General features: G+C 42.5%; 3 protein-coding genes across 3 annotated transcripts in view; 2 read left to right on the top strand and 1 right to left on the bottom strand.

Annotated features, from left to right (window-relative positions):
• Positions 1-21498, top strand: part of LOC116049982 (keratin, type I cytoskeletal 13-like) — a 511520-nt gene extending 490022 nt beyond the window's left edge. Inside the window, exon 15 of the mRNA XM_035996645.1 lies at positions 21180-21498. Within this exon, the coding sequence (XP_035852538.1) occupies positions 21180-21375 (196 nt within the window). The 3' untranslated portion in view covers positions 21376-21498. The remainder of the gene's footprint in view (positions 1-21179) is intronic.
• Positions 1-22654, top strand: part of LOC116062299 (cephalotoxin-like protein) — a 1100540-nt gene that overhangs the window by 37776 nt on the left and 1040110 nt on the right. The window lies entirely within an intron of this gene.
• On the bottom strand, positions 10388-14393 carry LOC116049988 (keratin, type I cytoskeletal 13-like). The gene is made up of 5 exons (XM_035996671.1): positions 14241-14393; positions 13326-13487; positions 12930-13055; positions 11804-12053; positions 10388-10400 (listed from the first exon to the last, which is right to left on the bottom strand). Exons 1-4 carry the CDS (start codon positions 14385-14387, stop codon positions 11814-11816), a joined length of 675 nt encoding a protein of 224 aa, XP_035852564.1. The 5' UTR covers positions 14388-14393; the 3' UTR covers positions 10388-10400; positions 11804-11813.

The raw sequence follows: 22654 nt of genomic DNA, 5'->3' as shown, positions 1-22654 counted from the left end.
ATTTCCAATGTTTTTTGACGCTTTTTGAAACGTTTCTGTCACTTATTTCGATGCTTTTTTAAATACATAGTCAATATACATAATTTAAATGATACAATACACACACACACAGACACACACACACACACACACACACACACACACACACACACACACACACACACAGACAGAGACACACAGACACAGACACACACACACACACACACACACACATACACACACAGACAGACACACACACACACACACACACACACACACACACACAGACAGACACACAGACAGAGACACACACACACACACACAGACAGACACACAGACAGAGACACACACACATACAGACAGAGACAGAGACACACACACACACACACACACACACACACACACACACACACACACACACACACACACACAGACAGAGACACAGACACACACACAGACACACACACACACTCGCACACATGTTGTGTTACTATGTTGTGTTCAATATAACATTGAATGTCCGAATTTCTGGGTTCCCAGTCGGAAACAATATATGTATATATTTTTAAACTATATATATATATATATATATATATATGTGTGTGTGTGTGTGTGTCTATGGCATAGACTGTATAAAACAGATCTATGGTCGGAAATGTCAACTCTGAAAGATGTAACGTTATTTGTTCTATGAAAGACATCGACAAAGATGAAAACTGGGACACACATGGGAAGATAGGGCCAAGTTTAAAGGTACCCTTTAACAATGTAATCATAGATCATCATTGTGTTTATCTTCTCTAGAAAATTTTCTGTGATACGGGGGAGAAGTGGTTACACCCTTGTTCCTCAAACTGATGTTGACACATCATGTGAAATATGATTTGTGCTTTGGAGAATGAGGAAATCTCATCTGTGACCTCCTTTTTTCTGTAGGCTTCTATATAAAGCTCACACAGGTTTACAGTTCAACAGTAAGCTGCCAGTGCAAGAATTAAGATCTCTGTGAGTTTCACGCTGTTCCTGCTGCTCGGCTCCGTCTCCCCAAGTGAAAGTGTTGATTGTCAGCAGGCTTTTCCTCCAGACATCTACGCTGCGCTGAGAGAGATGAACGCTTCGTTGGTTCAACTGAAGGAGGACATGGCTACAGGTAGCAGTTCAGAAATATCCAAAAGGATAGAAATATGTATTTGTATTTTTTTTATTGTGGATTAATGTGTGGAATATCTTCTAGATGAATGGATTAGTTGTTTGGTCTCTAAAATGTTTATCAGTGTTTCCCAAAGCCCAAGATGACGTCCTCAAATGTCTTGTTTTGTCCATACATCTCAATGTCACTGAAGACACATCATCAATATGTTAGCTGGTAATCCCAAGATGTGGCAGAGATAGAGGCAGTGATGTTTCCTGTTTCCTGTACGGAACTCCTGTCAAATCAACTAATCGATTGGTCGACAAGATCATACGATTGTTAGTGAAAAATTTCTTTCATCGAGGACAGACCTTAACAGAGTATTTCTACACTGTAGTATTGCTAGTTTCAGTGAAAGATCAGAGTACTTCTTCCTCCTTGAGTTAATGTCTGTTGGAAATAAAATATAAAATGTATTTTAAACCCAGAACGGCCGTCTTTGCAATCATTCTTTAACCAGATAATTAATTTGTTATCACAGTGAAGTTAGCAGAAGAATACATGTGAGTCTACAGGCGTTTTCATACAAAACACATATTCTTTTTATGGAAATAAGATTCATTGGATTATATACAGAAGAAGAATAAATGAAGAAAATTCCTTAATGTGAAGGAAACATCTTTATTCTTTGATTTGATTTAATTCTTTTAGATTTTCAAACTGAAACAGATTTACATTTCTTAAAACATGTTGAACTCATTGAGTCTTTGTTATCTTTAAACCTTTATGGAAATAAATCACTAACAGCTGAAGTCCTCCATCAACATTTAAACCACAGGACAGGACGTTGTCTCCTCCTACAGAGGACACAGAGAAACTGAGGAACCAGCTGACCAGACCCTTAACCCAGGATAAAGAGGTTCAGTGAATGTGGTGTTGAAGGTGTGGAGGTGGATCAGTGAGTCAGAGGAGACTGTGTAGAAGGACAGAGTGCCAGCAGGCCAGTCCACATACACTGCTACTCTGTTAGAGACAGAGGAGGAAGTGAGGACTGTTTTTATCTTATTGTGCATGACAGAGTAACCATCATCATCAGAGCAGATCAGACTCCAGGACTGATCATTCCATCCAAACCTACAGTCATCACTGTTTCCTCCCCTTCTGATTCCTCTGTAACTCACTGATATATGAACGTCTCCTCTCCTCTCAACCTCCCAGTAACAGTGACCAGTCAGACCATTTCTACACAGCAGCTGATACCAGGATTCAAATCTGTCTGGATGATCAGGATATGGCTGATCCTCTCCCACCCATGTCACCTTCCTGTTGTTGTCAGACAGTTTGAGTTTTTCGTTTACTGTGTTTGTGTCCACTTCCAGTTCACAGGAATCTGACGGAGAGAACAAGACACAACACAGCTACAGTTAATAATTACCTCATTAGTTAAACTTTAGTTAATAATTATTATACTGTTAATGAAATGATATTTAATAATTTAATAATTAATAACTGGTTTATAAAGCATTAAATAACAATATTTATAGATTATAAAATATAACATAATTTATAGCTTTAAAAACTCTTTATTAACCGTTAACAAGTTATTATAATCAGATACAACTTTATAATAACCATCCAAATAATATTTATTGACCTCAGCTGGGTCGCCTGAAGGAGGGTGTCTGATGTTTCGAAAGACCCGAAACACCCAATGAGATCAGGAACATCACTGATGATGTGCACTAGCTTAGCATCAGAAGATGTATCATTACAACTGTCAGTCTGAAGAAATCAGTGACAAGCAGGAACAGGCTGGTTGACAACCAAGAAGAGGTTGGTGACTTCTGGAGAGACAGATGGCAGCTCGGGAAGATGGCAACCGGGACGGTATGGGCTAGCACCCCTAGCTGCAGCCTCTGTGAAGAGGAACCCAAAGCTAGCTATGGATCAATTAAAAGAACAATACCCCCAGGGAGCCCAAGAGGGGGGGAGAATGAGAACCCCAGTCGGACGGACTTAAGGTTATCGACCAACAGCAACAGAAAAATGACTATGGGCACGATAAGTCTGTGTGGAAAGCAACGGCAAGCACAACAATGCACAGGCCGAGTCCCTGATGAGTCAGAGGAGGAGCAGGGCCTGGAAGCACCCCATAGAGCCCAGAGCCTCCAAGTGGTGCAAACTGTCCCTCCGGTCAAGCAGCCCGAGAAGAGGAGGATCAGGTGGCCTCAAGCATGTAAAACAGCCGAGTGGCAGATGTTTGATAAGGATGTGGATAAGGTGCTGGGAGCAATGGACAAAGGTAATGCGGAGAGGAGGCTGCAAAATTTGACAGCCATCAGAGTGAGCATGGCGGTTGAGAGGTTTGGTGTAGAAGAGGGGAGAGGAGTAAAGAAGCCGTACGCCAAAAACCAGAGGGCAGTCAAACCCCATAACATCAGAATAGAGCTGAAAACCCTAAAGAAGCAGTACAAGAATGAAGGGAGAGGGCTAGGAGGAGAGCAGCCTTCATTAGGAACCCATTCGAGTTCACTAAGCAGCTCCTTGGGCAGAAGAATGGTGGACGCCTAGTCTCTTCCAAGGGGGAAAATCGACCAACACCTTTCAGATACCTTTAGCGACCCCTCCAGAGAACAAGAACTGGGGCAGTGTGATGCCTTGATAACACCACCAGAGCCTGTAGAGGCATTCGACCTGAGGGAGCCACTCCTGAAAGAAGTACAGGAAGTGGTAAGGAAGGCAAGGTCTAGGTCTGCACCAGGACCCAAAGCTGCTACATCGGCTGTGGAGGATCTTAAAAGTCATCTGAAGGAAAGGAAAAACTTTAAAACAGTGGCAGTTTGCAGAGGGAGCATAGATCCCAAAAGAAGACTCCAAGACAATCAGCCAGTTCTGAATCATCTTGCTTCTAAGTGTTGAAGGAAAGATCTTCTTCGGCATAGTTGCAAAGCGGTTGGCAGAGTTCTTCCTCAAAATTGGATACATAGACACCGCTGTGCAGAAAGGCAGCATACCAGGTGTCCCAGGCTGCCTAGAGCACACAGGCGTGGTTACACAGCTCCTCAGAGAAGCAAAGGAGAACAGAAGTGATCTGGTGGTGCTGGGGTTAGAGCTGGCCAACGCCTATGGCTCTGTGCCCCACAAACAGGTAAAAGAGGCTCTGGAGAGGCACCATGTTCCTGCCATAGTGAGAGACCTTATCAAGGATTACTACAGTGATTTTAAGCTGAGAGTCTCATCTGGGTCAACAACATCAGAGTGGCACAGGCTTGAGGTGGGAATCATCACAGGCTGCACCATCTCAGTGATCCTGTTCGCTCTGGCAATGAACATGTTGGTGAAATCTGCTGAACCGGAGGGCAGGGGGCCCAAATCCAAGACTGGAACACGGCAACCACCAATCCTTGCCTTTATGGATGACCTCACAGTGACAACAGAGTCAGTGCCTGGAGCCAGATGGATCCTGAAGGGTCTGGAGAGGCTGATTGAATGAGCCAGGATGTCATTCAAGCCAGCCAAATCCAGATCTTTAGTGCTGAAGAAGGGCAGGATGGTGGAGAAGTTTCATTTTACCATCTCAGGAACTCAAATCCCGACCCTGTCTGAAACTCTTCGACAGCAGCCTCAGGGATACAACATCAAAAACACCTGCAAGGAGTTCGATAGGTGGCTGAAGAATGTCAACAAAACTGGGCTCCCTGGAAAATTTAAGGCTTGTACCAACATGGGATTTTGCCAAGGATACTGTGGCCTCTGCTCCTGTACAAGTTTCCAATTTCCACCATCTCAGAACTGGAAAGGAGAGTCAGCTGCTACCTAAGGAGATGGCTGCGGCTCACGAGGAGCTTAAGCAGCATCGCCCTTTATGGAAACACCTGCAAGCTGCAGCTCCCGCTAAAATCCATCGAAGAGGAGTGCAAGGTCTTGCGAGCAAGAGAGGTGCTGCAGTTCCGTGAGTCTAGGGACCCCAAAGTCTCCGGAGCAGGGGTAGAGGTCAAGACTGGCAGGAAATGGAGGGCAGAGGCAGCAGTACACCAGGCAGAGTCATGGCTGCGCCATGGTGTCCTGGTGGGAGCAGTGGCCAGAGGAAGGACTGGGCTAGGAACCTTTCAAGGGCCCCGGTTCGACAAGGCTCGGGGGAAGGAGCAGAGGCAGCTAGTTCAAGGCGAGGTGAGGGTGGCAGTGGAGGAGGAGAGGTCCGGCAAAGCAGTGGGAATGGCACGTCAGGGTGCCTGGACTAGATGGGAACAAGCTGTGGAGAGGAAGATCATGTGGGCTGACCTCTGGTGGGCAGAGCAACACCGCATCAAGTTCAGGCAGTCTATGACGTCCTCCCCAGCCCATCCAACCTGCACACCTGGGGTCTGGTCGATACACCAGGATGTGCCCTGTGCCAGAGAAAGGGAACCCTTGAGCACAACTTGAGCTGCTGCCCAAGAGCTTTGAGGGAAGGCCGGTATCGCTGGCGGCATGACCAGGGATCTCATTCATAAAACTGCGCGTAGGATCCTTACTATAAGTGTACGTACACCCAAAAGCCCAAAATGGCGTACGCCAAAAAAAGGTCGGATTTATAAAACCGTGTGTACGCACACTTGTAAGCAATGTTCCCTTTATAAATCAGAGATTACCTACAAGTATGCGTACGTGGCTTACCTACCCTTCGTATCCTGCCCTGTACACGCCCATTTTTAACCATAAATAGTCAATGCAAAGCACCTCATGAATGCTGATCAGTATCTGAATGACACTGGCAGTTGTTACACCGTATCATGATGACTGGTGGACAAAAAGCAAAAAACTTCTCAGACATTCAGGAATTGCTGCAAATTGAATTATAATTTCGGCGTGTTCTTGCACAGTGTAGGGAAACCTGATCTATAACTAGATGTATTAATAATACGTCCAAAACGGCTGGCATTATGGCACTCGGGGACAGCTTCGATATACCAGACGTATATAATAAGATTTAACAGAACTATATATTATATCCAAACAAGCCTTAGTGATAAAGCTGAAGATTATATATAATATTTATTAAAAAAAAAAAAAAAAAAGGATAGCATGGTTCCGGCGCGTTGCCCTCTCTATTGGGCCCAATTCAGTACATAGATCCAGTAGCTCAGCTTTAGGTAATCTAAATCGGCATCGTCATGGTCCCCGAAGTCTCTTTCTCTCCTGATTCTTCCATTGGCGTAGAGCCATCATTCAGCATTACGCACGGGGGTCACCGCAGTATTTATAAGTTTACAACAATTTGTGATTGTTAACACCTTGCCAACACAGCATCAACTAGTGGTACCCCCCCCCCCCACCCTGAGATACCATTTGATGACGAAATAAAGTGTAATAGGCAAACACACTTTTCTTCATGCAGGTTTTGTCACAAACAATATTAAAGTTCGGACTGATAACAAGGACATTAAGGGTAAGGATTGCGCGAGAGTTCAACGGCTGTATTTTCAGACTTTGACATTTGATGATATATGCACAGTATTAAAGACAGATATTTAGTTATTTACACTGTGTTCTGCCGTTATCTAATGCTAGGGTATTTGATGCTATCCTGTATTCCATGCAGTTGTGACATCTCCTCCTCCTGCGCTCCCTAACGGACAATGTGATGGCGAGACAGCGCAGATTAAACATTAAATACATATTTTTATTTAAGATTTCAGTTGGAGGTGTTTATGGAACAAGTATCACTCAGTACAAGTGCAAATAACACTGCTGGATTTAATCTTCATGGTAACGTGGATGTTATGGAGTGAAAAAATGTGCGTGAGGCATCAATACTTGAAAATATTGAGAGTAATCGTTATTCCCACATTTACTTTCTGCAGTCTGAATTCAGTTCACCACCTCACCATCTGCGTCGGCAATTCCTATATTGTCTCCAAAAATGTGCGTACGCATGGGTCAGAGTTTGCGTGGAGGACCGCACATTCTCCCGTCAAGTTTGTTTTTTATAAATCACAACCTTTGCGTGGGAAATGGCGTACGCATATTTTCAGCCCCGTTTTGTGCGTACGCCACGTTTATAAATGAGACCCCAGGTGCTCAAAGCAATTGCAGAGAGCATCCAGGTTACCATCAGCTGCTGCCGGAGGTCAAAGCCCTCCAAGCAAACCATCAGCTTCATCAGGGCCGGAGAGAAGCCAGAAAAATCTTCCAGGGTAATATCAGGGCTTCTGAACACTGCACAGGATTGGCAGCTGAAAGTGGACTTGGGAAGACAGCTTAAGTTCCCCCAGCATGTCGTCAAGACCACCCTGAGACCTGACATTGTCTTGGTATCTGAGGCAACAAAGAACCTGGTCATGTTGGAGCTCACTGTGCCATGGGAAAACCGAATGGAGGAAGCTTTTGAGAGGAAGAAGGAGAAATATGATGGCCTTGTCAGTGACTGCCACAACCAAGGCTGGAAGGCAAGGTGCTTACCTGTAGAGGGTGCAGAGGCTTTGCAGGGAAGTCCCTCTACGGGGCCTACACTGCACTCAGCATCACAGGTGAGAGAAGGACAAGGGCTATTTGCAACAGCACAGAGGCTGCAAAGAAGGCTTCGAGGTGGCTCTGGATCAAAAGAGCAGATCTGTGGATAAATGCTGCTAGGGCACAAGCTGAGGCCTGATCAACCTCAGCTGGGTCGCCTGAAGGAGGGTGTCTGACATTTCGAAAGACCCGAAATGCCCAATGAGATCAGGAACATCACTGATGATGTGCCCTAGCTTAGCATCAGAAGATGTATCATTACAAAATTGATACGATTTATTAATCATTTACAAATACTTAAATATATAAAATATTATGATGTGAGCAACAATTAACTGTTAAAATAATATAAATTATAGCATAACTAATAATTAGTAAACATTAATTATCATTTTATTGTTAGTAGTTGTAGTTTTTGTTTGTTGTTGTTGTAACAGTAAAATAACTATTAACTTAAGTTAAATTAACTATTAATTTATCATTTATTAGCGATGGTTATTATAAAATGTTACCCAAAACACAGACAGATCTGAAGGTTTTATTCTGTGCTGATGTTCATTTACATAAAGTTTAAAATTGATGCATGTAGTCAGAAATGTTCTAATGAATAAAAACTATCAGCTGTGTATTTAAAGAAACTAACACACTTACATTTCATCAGATCACACCTCTGCACCCTGGAGGAAGAAACACAGTCAGAATGATTTTCTATCCAACATCCATCTGCTGTTAGACATGATGCAGAGTTCCTTAGTTTGTCAGAGAGACAGAGAAACTCATCTCAGTTAAAGGCACACTATGCAAGATTTGTACCTTAATATAACAGCTTTGAAGTCATTTTGATGTTAAACGAACTCGTAGTAGGGTGAATCATCCCTATTGCAAAGCACGGGGGGACGCCGCTGGCAAAACCAGCAATGCAAGTTTGTGAGGTGGCGCCCCGCCAAATCTCGCGAGAATCACGACTTGCTTTACGGCACGATGTCACATACATCAACAACATATAAGAAGCAGCCTCTATGGAAGAAACTAGCATGCATTTCAGATGAATCATGTGTTAGCAGACTTGCTAGCAAACACTTGTCTCCCTGATCAATGTCCATATACTCTGCTTCTATACACAGTACTGGTCGTGTCAACACAAACAATCTTGCTGAAATAAGCTTAGATGAAGCTGTGCTTGATGTAGCCACACCCAGTCCTCCTGACCTGGAATCACAATACATTACTGAACATCACATTATGTTTTATTGGCTAGCTTGCCACACGAGCAAGTTTGCCAGCTGAACGCAGGTGTTCTGAGGTGTATTTATCACGTAGTCCTTTGTCTGGTTCCGATTTCGTATGGCGTGTGTACTGTGCTTATGCAAACTTTAACTGGCTAACAGTGAACTTCCCGACTGCACCTTTACTTGAAATTGTGCTTTTCACGAGTCAATTACATCAGGCCGTGAGTGCAGAGACGGCTCTGCGTGAGTGGTATTTACGACAGTAATGTTAAATACAAGTACTCCACAGCAACTCTAGGGGTAGCTGTTTGATAAAAACGGAAACTGCATAGTATGCCTTTAACTGGTCACTGGTATGTAAGAGGAACGGGAAGATAATGTAGAAATAATAAGAGACACAGACATCACTGATCTGCTCTGGTTTCATTAATGTCCTCCCACATGATAAAACACAAGCCGGCCCGAGGCATAAGCGAACTAAGCGAGTGTTGTTTTTTTCTCCTTAACATTCGCCGACGCTCCACTCTGGGCTCCCGTAGTTTCGAATGGGCTCAGCGCGTTCGCCATAGAGATGTACACAATCAACATGGCAGCGACAGCGGCTAATATTAGTTATTTCGTTAGTCGTTTCATTACTTACTTAACCGAAATCTCCGCCGAAATGACCACCAGCTCATGGTGCTCTGTACCCGGCTCACAGTCACCTATTCTCGGATAACTGAACCACGAACTGCCGCTGACCTGAAGGAGCACCATGCGGGGCACCAGAGGCGGTGTTGAGGAACTCTGTTGCGGCTCAACACATCTACTAAATGCCGCTGATACGACCGAACTGTGACGGAGGTCTGTAGCGGCTTAAACAACTAGCAATCGCCGCTTTGTAGCACGGAGCTCCACTTCGATGTTTTTTTACCACTAGTTACTACGATGGCGCTTGCTACAGGTATGCTACACTCAGGAGAGTCAAAATGAATTAATTGAATTGAACTTTTAGGCGAGGAACGAGAAGTGAATTACCTGTATGTGTGAAAACAGCTTTATCTCATGCATCCGTAGTTGTAGTATAGTTGTTGTTGAATATTTAGCATAATTATATAATTTGTTGAATATATAGCATAATATAATTTTGTCATTCTTTCATGGAGGGCAGGCCGCCCCCCCCAATACAATAGTAGGGAAAACACTCAAACCAATATATTTTTATAAAATTGCTATGAATAATCATAATGGTATATATGCCCCATGTGTGTGTGTGTGTGTGTTTGTGATCTTGTCATTTCTTTGTCATCTGCAGATTGATTTTAAGAGGGAGAAAGGGGAAAAAAATCGATTTAAATCGTGAATCAGATTTTTTGTTTAAAAATCAGGGATTTTTTTTTTTTGAGGCCATATCGCCCAGCTCTACTTCCTACTAACCCAGAGTATGTCAAGCAGACCCACAGCTGACAACCATGCAGCTAAACTAACTGATGTGGTGGAGACTTGGGGACTGGGAAAGTTGCTGCATGTGTCGACAACAATGTACGCAACATTGTGGCTGCTAACTCTCCCAGACGGGTGGACTTGGACTTAGTCGGCTGATTGTTGACAGTTAATAAGCGGTTAACACGGGCGGGCTATTGGTCAGGAAAAAAAATCTAAATAAGCATCCCAATTAGGATAAAGAGATGTCATTTTTTACTCAAACATAAAGTCCTGTGGGATTGAACGTGTTGTTTGGCCCTGAAGCCCAAGTAGTTGCGTGAAGTCACTACCTCAATAAGTCAAAAAGCAAAAGGCTATGAATCTGAACAAATTTAGTTATTGCCCTTCTCCAGCTGACCATCCCAAAAATACACCAGAATACAGGAAATCACATCTACCAAATTCAGAATTTTCTACCCCCAGACCTCCCCGTTTGCACCCACTTTTGCACAAATAGGGTAGGGGGGGAGGGTCCTTATGCATCTGTGCCCAGGGGGACAGTAGTTCATAATCCGTCACTGTATTAATACATAACCTCACTGTACTCATTTATAATGTAACATTAAAGCGTGACATTTGTGTCATTAATCGTCAAGCACAGGTTACTCCGCGTGGTCGGAGGGGGGGCCCCCAAATCAAATTCTGCTTAGGGCCCCCAAAAGGCTCGGGCCGGCGCTGATGAAACACAATGTGAAATATGCACGGAGACGTTTCTGCTCATCACATTGTTTGTTGCAGTACTCTGAAACATTACGGGGGCGTACAAACAAAATCATCTGTGAATAAGTAAGTAGTAGAGAAGAAGTCGAGAGCGGAGGAAAAGAAAAATAGGCTGCCTGGCAACAGCAGTAAACACAACGTACAGGCCAACATTACATTTCTACATCTACTCTAATTATTAACGTGACTGTGATTTATCTATAAGGATAATACCTAATCATTTATTTATGGGGAAAAATCTGCTACAGTGGCTGGCTTTGAGCGACGTGCGCAGAGAGAGAGAGACAGTTGCTTGTTGTTTAAGCCGTTACAGATCTCCGTCAAAGCTCGGCCGTATCAGCAGCAGCCCTGCAACGCCGGCTTCGGAGCTCGGCATGGTGCTCCGTCAAGTCAGCGGTAGTTGGTGGTTCAGATACCCGAGAATAGGTGACTGTGAGCCAGGTACAGAGCACTGCCAGCTGTCGGTCGTTTCAGCGGAGATTATGGTAAAGTTTAGGCAACAAAATGTGAGCGTTATGGGTCTTAATAGTTCTTCTAGTGGAGCTAAAAACACTTCTGTGCACAGAGATTGCTTTTGGCTCAAAACGCTTAAAAACAAAAACGTAGTGATGTAGATGTAGCCTAAGTAGTTTAAACTACCTGCTGCTGCTCTCTTCGTCAGTTAAAATCAGATGTAACGCCACTTCCTGAAGTTTACGCTCATGAAGCAGAACGTGACGTAGCTCCGTTTGTTCCCTAAAGTTAAAACAACTCTCTCTTTCCTTTTCTTTTTAAAACGTGAATCAACACTGCTTCTCTCACCCGCTGCCACCGTTGCCGCCGCCCTCTCCGTCCAGCAGCCTCCTGTACTCGGCGATCTCCATCTCCAGTCTGGTCTTGATGTCCAGCAGCATCTGGTACTCCTGTCCCTGTCTCTCCAGGTCGGCCCGCAGCGACACCAGCTGCTGCTCCAGACCGCTCACCTGCATCTGGTACCTGTTCATCTGCATGGCGTAGCGGCCCTGCGTCTCGGCCAGAGTCGACTCCAACGATTCTTTCTGCAGGAGAGAGGATTCACAAAGAGACACTTTAACAGCACTGGAAGTATTCTGTATCCTTTACTTCAGTAAAAAGTACTAACACCACACTGTTAAAATACTCTGTTACAGTAAAAGTCCTGTAGTGAAAATATTACTTCAGTAAAAGTCTGTTAGTATCATCAGGAAAATGTAGTTAAAGTATTAAAAGTAAAGAGAAAGAGAGAATAAACTACATGTGTTTTGTGTGCAGGGATCTGAATGTGTGAAGTAACTAGTAACTAAAGCTGTAACAGATGAATGGAGCGGAGTAACTAAAGTAACTAGTAACTAAAGCTGTAACAGATGAATGGAGCGGAGTAACTAAAGTAACTAGTAACTAAAGCTGTAACAGATGAATGTAGTGGAGTAACTAAAGTAACTAGTAACTAAAGCTGTAACAGATGAATGTAGTGGAGTAACTAAAGTAACTAGTAACTAAAGCTGTAACAGATGAATGGAGCGGAGTAACTAAAGTAACTAGTAACTAAAGCTGGAACAGATGAATGTAGCGGAGTAACTAAAGTAACTAGTAACTAAAGCTGTAACAGATGAATGTAGTGGAGTAACTAAAGTAACTAGTAACTAAAGCTGTAACAGATGAATGGAGCGGAGTAACTAAAGTAACTAGTAACTAAAGCTGGAACAGATGAATGTAGCGGAGTAACTAAAGTAACTAGTAACTAAAGCTGGAACAGATGAATGTAGTGGAGTAAAAAGTCCAATATTTCTCTCTGAAATGTAGCGGAGTAGAAGTAGAAAGTGGCACGAAAAGAAGAGACTCAAATAAAGTACAAGTACCTCAACATCTGGACTGAAGGACAGTACTGGAGTAAATGTACTTAGTTACTTTCTCACCATGCTGAGCTGCGATTGTAGCTTGATCTCCAGGCCCTGCAGTGTTCGCTTGAGCTCTGTGATCTCTGATTTGGACGAGTGGAGCGTTTTTGTGCTGACGGCGACTTCTTTATTCAGCGATTCTGACTGTAGAGAGAAACAGCAGGTGGCGTCACACTGGAACTCAATGGATTCTAAAAATTAGACTTTTTTTCAAATATTCAGACGTTTTTCTTTCAATATTCCATCTTTTTGTTTTTTCTTACATATTCGACTTTTTATTCAAAAAATATTCAACTTTTTTTCTAAAAATATTCAACTTTTTTTCTAAAAATATTCAGACTTTCCCCACCCCCTAAAATATTTAGACGGGAGTTTTCAAACCAAAAGTGGGGCAGCTATACCTATGCCCCTTACCTTGGAGTGGAACCAGGCCTCCAGTTCTTTGCGGCTCTTGTTGGCGACGTCTTCGTAGTGCTCCCTGACCTCCTTGATGACCTTCTGGAGGTCAACGGCCGGAGCGGCGTCCACCTCCACGTTCACCTGGCCGCTCATCTGCGTTCGCATCGCCAGCAGCTCCTGCACACAAACACAAGGAGACGCGTTAAACCAACCAGAGGAGACGCATGAAACCAGAGGAGACGCATCAAAACAGAGGAGACGCATCAAACCAGAGGAGACGCATCAAAACAGAGGAGACGCATCAAACCAGAGGAGACGCATCAAAACAGAGGAGACGCATCAAACCAGAGGAGACGCATCAAAACAGAGGAGACGCATCAAACCAGAGGAGACGCATCAAAACAGAGGAGACGCATCAAACCAGAGGAGACGCATCAAAACAGAGGAGACGCATCAAACCAGACGAGACGCATCAAACCAGAGGAGACGCATCAAACCAGAGGAGACATCAAACCAGAGGAGACGCATCAAACCAGAGGAGACGCATCAAACCAGAGGAGACGCATCAAAACAGAGGAGACGCATCAAAACAGAGGAGACGCATCAAACCAGAGGAGACGCATCAAACCAGAGGAGACCAGGGCCCCCAATCAGGGCTGGCCCGTGGCGTAGGCAGTATAGGCAGATGCTCGGGGGTGCCAGCAGTCCAGATGAGTAAAGAAAAGTTCAAGATAATAACAAAAGAAAAAACAACAAAAACATAGAAGAAAAAGCCCCCCAAAAATGTCAGAAAACCACCGCCAATAACGTTGGGAAAAGCGACAAAAACATTGAGAAAAAAACTTTCGAAAAAAAGCTACAAATACAGCTGTAATCTGGCCTAGCTCTGAAATACCCGATGGGCTCACTGAGATCTTTCAGCGCTCTCACCTCCTCGTGGTTCTTCTTGAGGAAGATGAGTTCCTCCTTCAGACCTTCGATCTGTATCTCCAGGTCGGTCCGGCTCAGAGTCAGCTCGTCCCGGACTCGCCTCAGCCCGGCGATGTCGGCCTCCACCGACTGACGCATGGCCAGCATGTTCTCATACCTGCAGGGAAAACAAAGCATTTGTTTCAAAATCTGTTTTCTCCCAAAATATAACTCTCTGAAGCAGGCCAAGGACGCAAACAAAGAGGGAGAAGTGTGTATTGTTTCTATTGTGTGTCTATAGAGACAGAGCGCATTTAACCCTTGTGTTGTCTTCCCGTCCACCTTGAATGTTTTGTCTTTCTGGGTCAAAATTGAAAATGAAATTTTTTTGGCACTTTTTTCCAATGTTTTTGTCACTTTTCTCAATGCTTTTTTAAATTCATGGTCATTAAACCTAATTTAAATGACATTATACCTAATTTTTGAGTTAAAAAAAAAAGCAGAAATGCATATTTTGACTAATAGTTAAGATCAGAGGATGTTGAGTGGATAACAGACTTATGTCAAACTTTAGTCTCCTCAGTACCTGAAGATTGTTATATGGGTTCCATACAACTTACATCATGCATCCATGTTATTTTTGGGCAATTTGGTTATAAGAAACACATATTTCTGATATAAAAAACTTTAAAAACGGGTCAAATTTGACCCGAGGACAACACAAGGGTTAAGTCCCGCCCCCACCGGGGGGATATTCACTAACAACAATGTAAAGAACCCAGAACGAAGGAATCAGCAGTAAGAATGGGAAGATGCTAAGGTAACGTCATGTCTGACGTTACGTGTATTACCTTAACTTAACAGTTAACAGACATATAGTGAGCCTAAAACTGCCATTTGGATGTTTGACTTGGTAACTAAATGTTTGCTGCAAACATCAGACATAACATTAGCTTAGCGTCTCTCCATTCTCTCTGCTTATTGCTCACGTCTGTTTCCAATTTTGTCTTCATAAAAGCTCAGTTTTTCGGCTCAGCAGCTTATAAAAACTGCAGTTCTGGGTTCTTTACATTGTTGGTAGTTCATATCAGCAGCATCTTTTAGACATGTTTCTGTTGTTTGCTAGCAGACAGAATAAAGAGGCGGAAACCTAACGCAGTACGAGTCAGCGGAGAGTTGTTTTTCCCTCCGGTGTGCGTGGCGTTCAGAGTATGACGCGATGCGTTCTGTCTCTGTTGTTTCAAACTGTGCTGCTTTTACCCCAGTTGGGATTATTGAAGTAGTATGTTTTTAGGAGTAAAAGGGAGAAGTGCTACTAGATTTAGGGTATCGTTTGGGATTCTTCCGATACCGGCGCTTTAAAAAGGAAGAGCATAAAACGACAGTCAGTGACATTAAAGAACGGCTTGTTTTTTTGCTATGGCCGTGTGGTTAAATGCTATTTTAATTTAAAACGGAGAGGGAGAAATGTCACACTTCTCCCTCTCCGTTTTGCGTCCTTTGGTTTCTGTTACTTTTCCATTAATGATCCAGCCCTGCTGGGATGTAAAACACTCTGCAGCTAAATTAAGATACAATTTTAACCATACAGCTATAGCAAAGACGTTCTTTCATGTCGTCGACTGTCGTTTTGTGCTCTTCTTTTCTTTTTAAATCAGTTCAGGCACCGGTAACAGAAAGAAACCCAACCTATACCTAACCCTGCATATGTAGGCTACCTGTGACGCAGATTCAAGGACCATGAATCAACGCTAAGTGTGACGACTCATGAATGAGTCAATCGACTTACTTCATCCTGAAGTCGTCGGCAGCCAGCTTGGCGTTGTTGATGGAGAGGTAGTTGCCGCCGTTGATCCTGGTAGCGTCCTGGATCTGGAGAGGAAAATAAATACTGTCAGCTTTTCATGTTCATCCTTTGTTTTAACAGACTTACTAAGATAGATAAGATAAGATATACTTTATTGTCCCCGAAGGGAATTTTATTTTGGACTCTGTCTGTTCCGCAGCTTTACAAAGACAACACAAAATACAGAACAGAAGCATCTCTCAATACAAACTGTCATGCAACACAAAACATGCTCTCATATACATTAGACAGGTACATATATAGTAAGCACATTAACTACTCCTTTCAGTGGCAGTTTTTAATTGAGCAACTGTGTACGTATTGCACAAAATGACACAATGCCCTGACATAATGCACAACCCAAATAGCCTACGTATTGCACAGGGGCGGACTGGGACAAAAATTCAGCCCTGGCACCATAGTCACACCAGCCCACTTTACCATGCAGCCCCATCCACGGACACGTGTATTCACTAAATACATTTGTGTACAGATGGTGAAATAATATAAGTAGTACCTTATGTAACAGATTTTTAAACATTTAATGTAAGTAACTGGCAAACAATGCTTACTACTTTTTAAAGAGCACACGTTTATAACAAATGTACACATACTGTCTGTCTGTTTATGCCGTTTGTATGCTGTCATTCTCTACAGTATGTTGTTCTTTGTTGTCACTGTCTGTTCGATTGTCCGTGTTTCTCTCTGTTGACACTGTACATATTGTCTGTCTGGTTCTCCATCTTTTCATCTGTTTTAACTCTCTAACTCTGCAATTTAAATATGTTTTTATGGCTGTCTGTGATACTTCAGGGTTTTTCCTTGCTCAGAACTGGCCTTTGGGGGAACACATAAAGCAGGGGGGGTCTGGTCTCCCCCAGGAAATTTTGAAGGTAAAATACTTCAATTTCTGCATTCTGATAAATTTTTGGGCACCAATTTATGGTAAAAACGTCTATATTTATGGAAAGGAAATCACAAAATTCTGGTGGCAGGTAACAATTTAAAATACAAAATATAATGGAATATTATTATATTCAGTAGTCCAGTAAGGGGGCTTTCACACCCGGGACGTGGGCCGGATACGACAACACTTGACCCCAAAGTCCAGTTGTTTAATTAGCATGAACAGGGCTTTATGGTCACTTTTTTCCCCAAAGAGCACGTTTTCCTCCCAAGTTGAAAAATGTGGGATTGACTTACAGAGGCTACTGCTTTTACTGCTAAATTGTACAATAACACAATCATGTTATGGATACAAAACGTTGTGAAGTGTAATGTTTTCTACATTCTATTGATCAAAAATAATCAGTGATGTTGAGACTACAGTGTAACGGACCACCACAGTTCATACATACATGTGAACTACGGATTAATTGCAGAGTTTAACCTACATAGTGTAAAACGTGACACTACGTGAATGGGGCACAGCAGAAAGACGGAGCAGAACGACGCTGCTTGTTGTTTTCATGTGTACTCCTCTTCGCATCAGGTGTTTAAACCAACTGTACCAAAACACTGAATTGGACTACTATTTAACGCAACAATGAGACATTTTTAACCGGTCATGAAACTGTCTCAATTTAATACTGATGCCGTCAGACGGCCGTGCAGATAGACAGCAGATACGGCTTCTCGCTGCTGCAGCCGGTCCCCCAGAGCAGCATGATCACCGGGAGAGACCGGTACAGCCTGAACTCTGCAAACAGAGATCCCGTTTGAAGGTGAAGTGCTTGATTTTGACTGAATGTCTCAATTTGAGTAACTTCAGATTGGGTCGGTCGGCCCATCTCAGGACCAGGCCGGCCGTTGCCGACTGGCCAAATGCTTAATATTTATTAATATTAATATTTATTAATATTAATATTATAACCATAGTGAAATCGTGCAAGCGATAAAAACCCGTCTGTAAAGACAATTTATTTGTATATTAAAAAAAAAACAATCTGACTGGCATTTGCCAGAATTGTCAGATGGCCAATCCGCCCCTGGTATTGCACAACTGACACATTTCCACATAACCTATGCAGTACACAATGACATATTGAACAATCCAACAGCCCATGTATTGCACCACACTAACATATTGCATAACCCCAACAACCTACTAATATTTTAAAGTTCCATCCACATAGACAGAGAAGTACCTGATTATCTAAAGATAGAGGGCGACATCAGGAAACCAATCAATCTATACATTTATCCCTTTTGGTTTCTGGTTTGTTTGTTTTTTACGTGATTTACAGAGCCGGGAGCTGTTTCACAAAAGTAGAATTTATAAATCCAGGATAACCGATAAAGCGAGACTTGACCTAGTCTAATCTGCGCAGCCTGGCTTGATACGTTTCACGAAGACCAAGCCAGGCTGAGGAGGAGAGACTAGGTCGAGCCAGGCTGAAGTAATTTGGATAGATGAGCATTCACGGCTTTCTTTAACAGGCCGCGAGTTCGATCACAGATTTACTGATGCAAAAATGGAGAATATGCATTGTTCATACTTACAGAGTGAGCAGCAGCTTCTTGTGGAAGTATGATAACGTGAAACACATTATTTGTAAAAAAAGAAACACGGGCGCTGTAATGAAACAGCGAGAGAAAGTGTAGCAGACGATCGCAGACTGCCTGAATACGTAAGTAGCCTAAAAATATACATTAACTGACCACTGCTCTGAACTGAAACCGTCATAATCATTCCATTCAAGGATTAGGTTACTAATCATTTGCACAAATTAACCGTTGTACTCTTTGCCTTAAAAGTAAGCAGAAGATAATGTTACTCAGGAAATTTACCATGAAGATCAATTTTCTACAATGCTAGAATATGATATATAAATATCTCTTTCACTCTGTTCCTCCCTCTCACTCATGAACTAAAATATAAATTTCCTAAGTCATATTAACTTCCACTGCTCGCTTTTAATGCAAAGTTTACAACTGTTCGTTTTTGCAAATGACAAGTGACTCATTGAATGGTTTCAGTTAAGAGCAGTAGTTCATAAATGTATATTTTTAGATAAATCATTCAGTCGGTCCGCTATTATCTGCCACGCTTTTTCTCACGTTTTTATTTTATTTTATAGAGGACAAGTTTCCTTCCTTACGTATTATATGCTTTGCTCCCTCGTATATATGGACATAGAAAAGAAAGACACTGAAGAAATTGGACTCTAACATACTATGTATGTATATACTATGTATATATACTATGAAACTATGAAGATAATTAAGTGATAAATTTCATGCACACTATAAACATGAATGTAATAGTTATTTCCCACCAGCAAAATATGAGGTCAAAAACCATTAAGGTGTCCTCTCTCTGTTGTCACATGAATGTACAGTAGCCTACACTGTATAGTTACGTATTGGTTCAGTGAACTAAGACTGTAATTTGGGAGGTTTGTACAATTAGGATATGTTCTTAAAATTGTACAATCCTCCCAAATTATAGTCATTAAAGAATACAAAAAAATGTATCAACTAAAATAATTCAAGGTGCATTGGTCCACTATAGAAACACACATGTACAGCAATTTATATATTGCCCTTATTAACAGACTTCATTTAAAACACATTTGGCAACTTTATCAGCCTTTTCTAATTACCTCAACAACTGCAGTAATATATTCATCAAACTTCTAACAACAATATGAACAGCATCTTCATACAGCAATATAACAGTAACAATGACTGTCACATTAATAATTATAAAAATAAGGGTCAACTTTAAATAACAACTTAATTTTAAGTCTTCAATGAACAGAAACATGCACCTGTTGTATTTAAATGCAGGCCGATAACAATAAGGTAAAACCACTGCTGAGTGATCAGAAAAGGCTCCAGGATTAATAAATCCTGGCTGTTAGCCTGGTCAGGAGCAGGCTAGCTGCACAGAATAAATCTCCATGGTAATTTAGGTGCCTCTGCTTTTGTGAAACCGAGTCAAGGCTAAATTGAGCAAGGATCACTGGGATATCCTGGCTTAATCCCTTATCTTGGTTTTGTGAAATAGCCCTCTGATCGTGTGTTTACGCTGTTGCAGCATTGTGAAAACAATCGTTAGCTGCAGCCCTAGTTCCTACTATTCACCGTTAAGTGGTTCCTTGGCAAATAAATAGCCAATTCCCCAAAATAAGTTCAACATAAACCAGAAAATAATCCTAAAGAGGAAGAGAACTAAATGACTGATGTCTACAGTACGCTGCTTTTGATAAATATTGATTTGGATAAAAACAAATTCAGTTTGTCAGTTTGTCTGCTTGACAATCTCATTTTGCAGCATTAAAAATGAAGTGAGATGAACAAACACAGACATTCATCTGATCAAATTAAACACATGTTGACAAAGTTCTTCTTTGGCGATGTAATTTGATGTTGGAAACAAGGTTATATGTTGGAATATATCACAGAATATCACAATAATTACGTAGGCTATTGGGGTTGAACAATATGTTAGTTGTGCAGTATCTTATTGTACAAGGGCTGTGCTACACTTTTTGCGGAGAATGCAGCCGACAGGTTGTTCAATTAAAAACTGCAACTGAAAAGAGTAGTTAATGTGCTTACTATATATGTACGTATCTAATGTACAGTATATGAAAGCATGTTTGCATTGCATGAGAGTATGTGTTGAGAGATGCTTATTTTCTGTATTTTGTGTTGTCTTTGTAAAGCTGCGGAACGGACAGAGTCCAAAACAAATTTCCCTTCGAGAACAATAAAGTATATCTTATCTTATCTTATCTTATCTATAATTTAATTTTGTTGGGCCTCCGCCGATTCCCATCCCTAAGGATTATTCTACACCTTCCCAGTTGTTGCATGCAGACAGTTTTGGGGGTTCCCAGGTGAGCTTACCTTCCCCTGCAGCTCTGTGATGGTGACGTAAAAGGCACTGTGGTCTCTGGCCGACGGGCCGACCTTGCTCTCCAGGAACTGTCTGATCTTCAGCTCCAGGGCGCCGTTGGCCGTCTCCAACTTGTGCACCTTGTCCAGATAGGTCGCCAGGCGGTCGTTCAGGTTCTGCATGGTGGCCTTCTCATTGGCGGAAATGTCAACGCCGCTGCCTCCTCCGGCGCCAAAGCCAAAGCCACTTCCTTCTTCACCACCAGAGCCGAAGCCATAGCCAGCTCCACCGCCACCACCGCCAAACATGGACATGAAGGAGCCACCGGAGGAGATTCTGACGCCAGAGCCTCCAGATCCTCCGTACATGGATCGGCTGCTGCTGCGCATGTAGCCACCGCCCCCACCGCCGCTGATGGACTGAGAGTAGGACATGTTGTGTTTCTGTTTGGCGTTGAAGAGTGAAAGCTGTCTATCTGCTTCAGATACTCGGGAGGGAGAGAGTGGAGAAACTCCGAGAGAGCGGCTGATGTTTTATACTGTTGTGTGAGTTTTGTGAAGAGGCGGAGAGAACGGATGGCAAGCACTTGTCAAGCCTGGGAGAAGACACCTGTCCTTGTTTAACTTGTTTAACGGGCCGTGGGTCTGTCTGAGAAACGGAGAATCCACTTATACAATCGCCTGTACGTGCCAAGTGGCTTCGTCACGCCATCTCTCGTTTCCTACGAAGAGCGAGGAGATTAAATCTGCAGGGCGAGTTCAGACATGGGTGACATTTAGATTTACAGTTCACACCCAGCCCAGCATAGCAAAAGCAATCAATCACTCCACAGCTGTAAAAGGAAAAGCCTTTCTCAGAATAACCTCAATCTGTTATTAGAGTTTTTATAAGTTGGGTAACTGTTGGCAGCCCTAATAATATAAGCCCTAAATAAGCTCTATTTTTACATTGGTGTGTATGGGATGGAATGCTCAAACTCAGAGGGCAGGGCCCAACTGACAGTGGCAGCATTCACAAAGAATTGACCCTTCGCTAAGCCCCGCCCTCCTTAGTTACTGTTGCTACGCCTGTCAAGCTTTCGTGCCTGGCACGTCTGTTACAGTATGTATGCACCGGTGTCAGACATTCCCAAGGAGATAATTAGTAATTTTTGACGAACAGGTGAAATATCTGCATATATGCAACCGATGAGAGAATAATTTCATCAAAATTGAAGCTAAAGCCTATAGGTCATGTGAGCCGCCTCATACGCTGACCATTCAAATGGGAAACACAAATTGAGGAACAGCTATGTTCATGCACATCAGGGTAAGTGACATTTGAAAATAATCTAATAATTATAATAATTATAAATCAAACAGCTTATCCATAAATCTTGTGGAATAAACACAAGACATTAGCTTGAACACTTTGCATTCTCCTGCTTAAATTTTTAGCGATTAACGCTGAAATATATTTTAAAGTATGTCAGTGAGCCTCCGTCTTGCCTCACTGTGGTGATATGTGTCCCGAATACTAGCGTTGTAAGCTAATCAGCGGTCTGCGCTAGCTTGAAAACATGTCCTAGAGAGCGGTGACAGAGTGGGTACACATCTGTTTTTTAACCCCTAGGTTCGTTTTGCGCCGGAATTGTCTTTATTTTACGTTCAAATATATGCATTATGAACAAAGAACTGTCATTATTTCCAAGCAATGCTGTGCTGAGTTAGCTAGCTAGCTAACATTAGCGTGTTCTTGCCTTGG

Source organism: Sander lucioperca, chromosome 21 (assembly GCF_008315115.2).
Source record: "Sander lucioperca isolate FBNREF2018 chromosome 21, SLUC_FBN_1.2, whole genome shotgun sequence".
Classification (NCBI taxonomy): domain Eukaryota; kingdom Metazoa; phylum Chordata; class Actinopteri; order Perciformes; family Percidae; genus Sander; species Sander lucioperca.
Note: the sequence above shows the minus strand (reverse complement) of the source record. Positions and strands in the feature narration are given on the sequence as shown.

What these genes read in the sequence shown, in the direction of transcription:
- LOC116049988 (XM_035996671.1), bottom strand. Translation starts at nt 14,387, where the DNA reads ATGCTGGCCATGCGTCAGTCGGTGGAGGCCGACATCGCCGGGCTGAGG. An exon ending in TCAAGAAGAACCACGAGGAG is followed by an intron (nt 13,488 to 14,240) that starts GTGAGAGCGCTG and finishes GTTTGTGTGCAG; the next exon opens with GAGCTGCTGGCGATGCGAAC. An exon ending in AGGCCTGGTTCCACTCCAAG is followed by an intron (nt 13,056 to 13,325) that starts GTAAGGGGCATA and finishes TTCTCTCTACAG; the next exon opens with TCAGAATCGCTGAATAAAGA.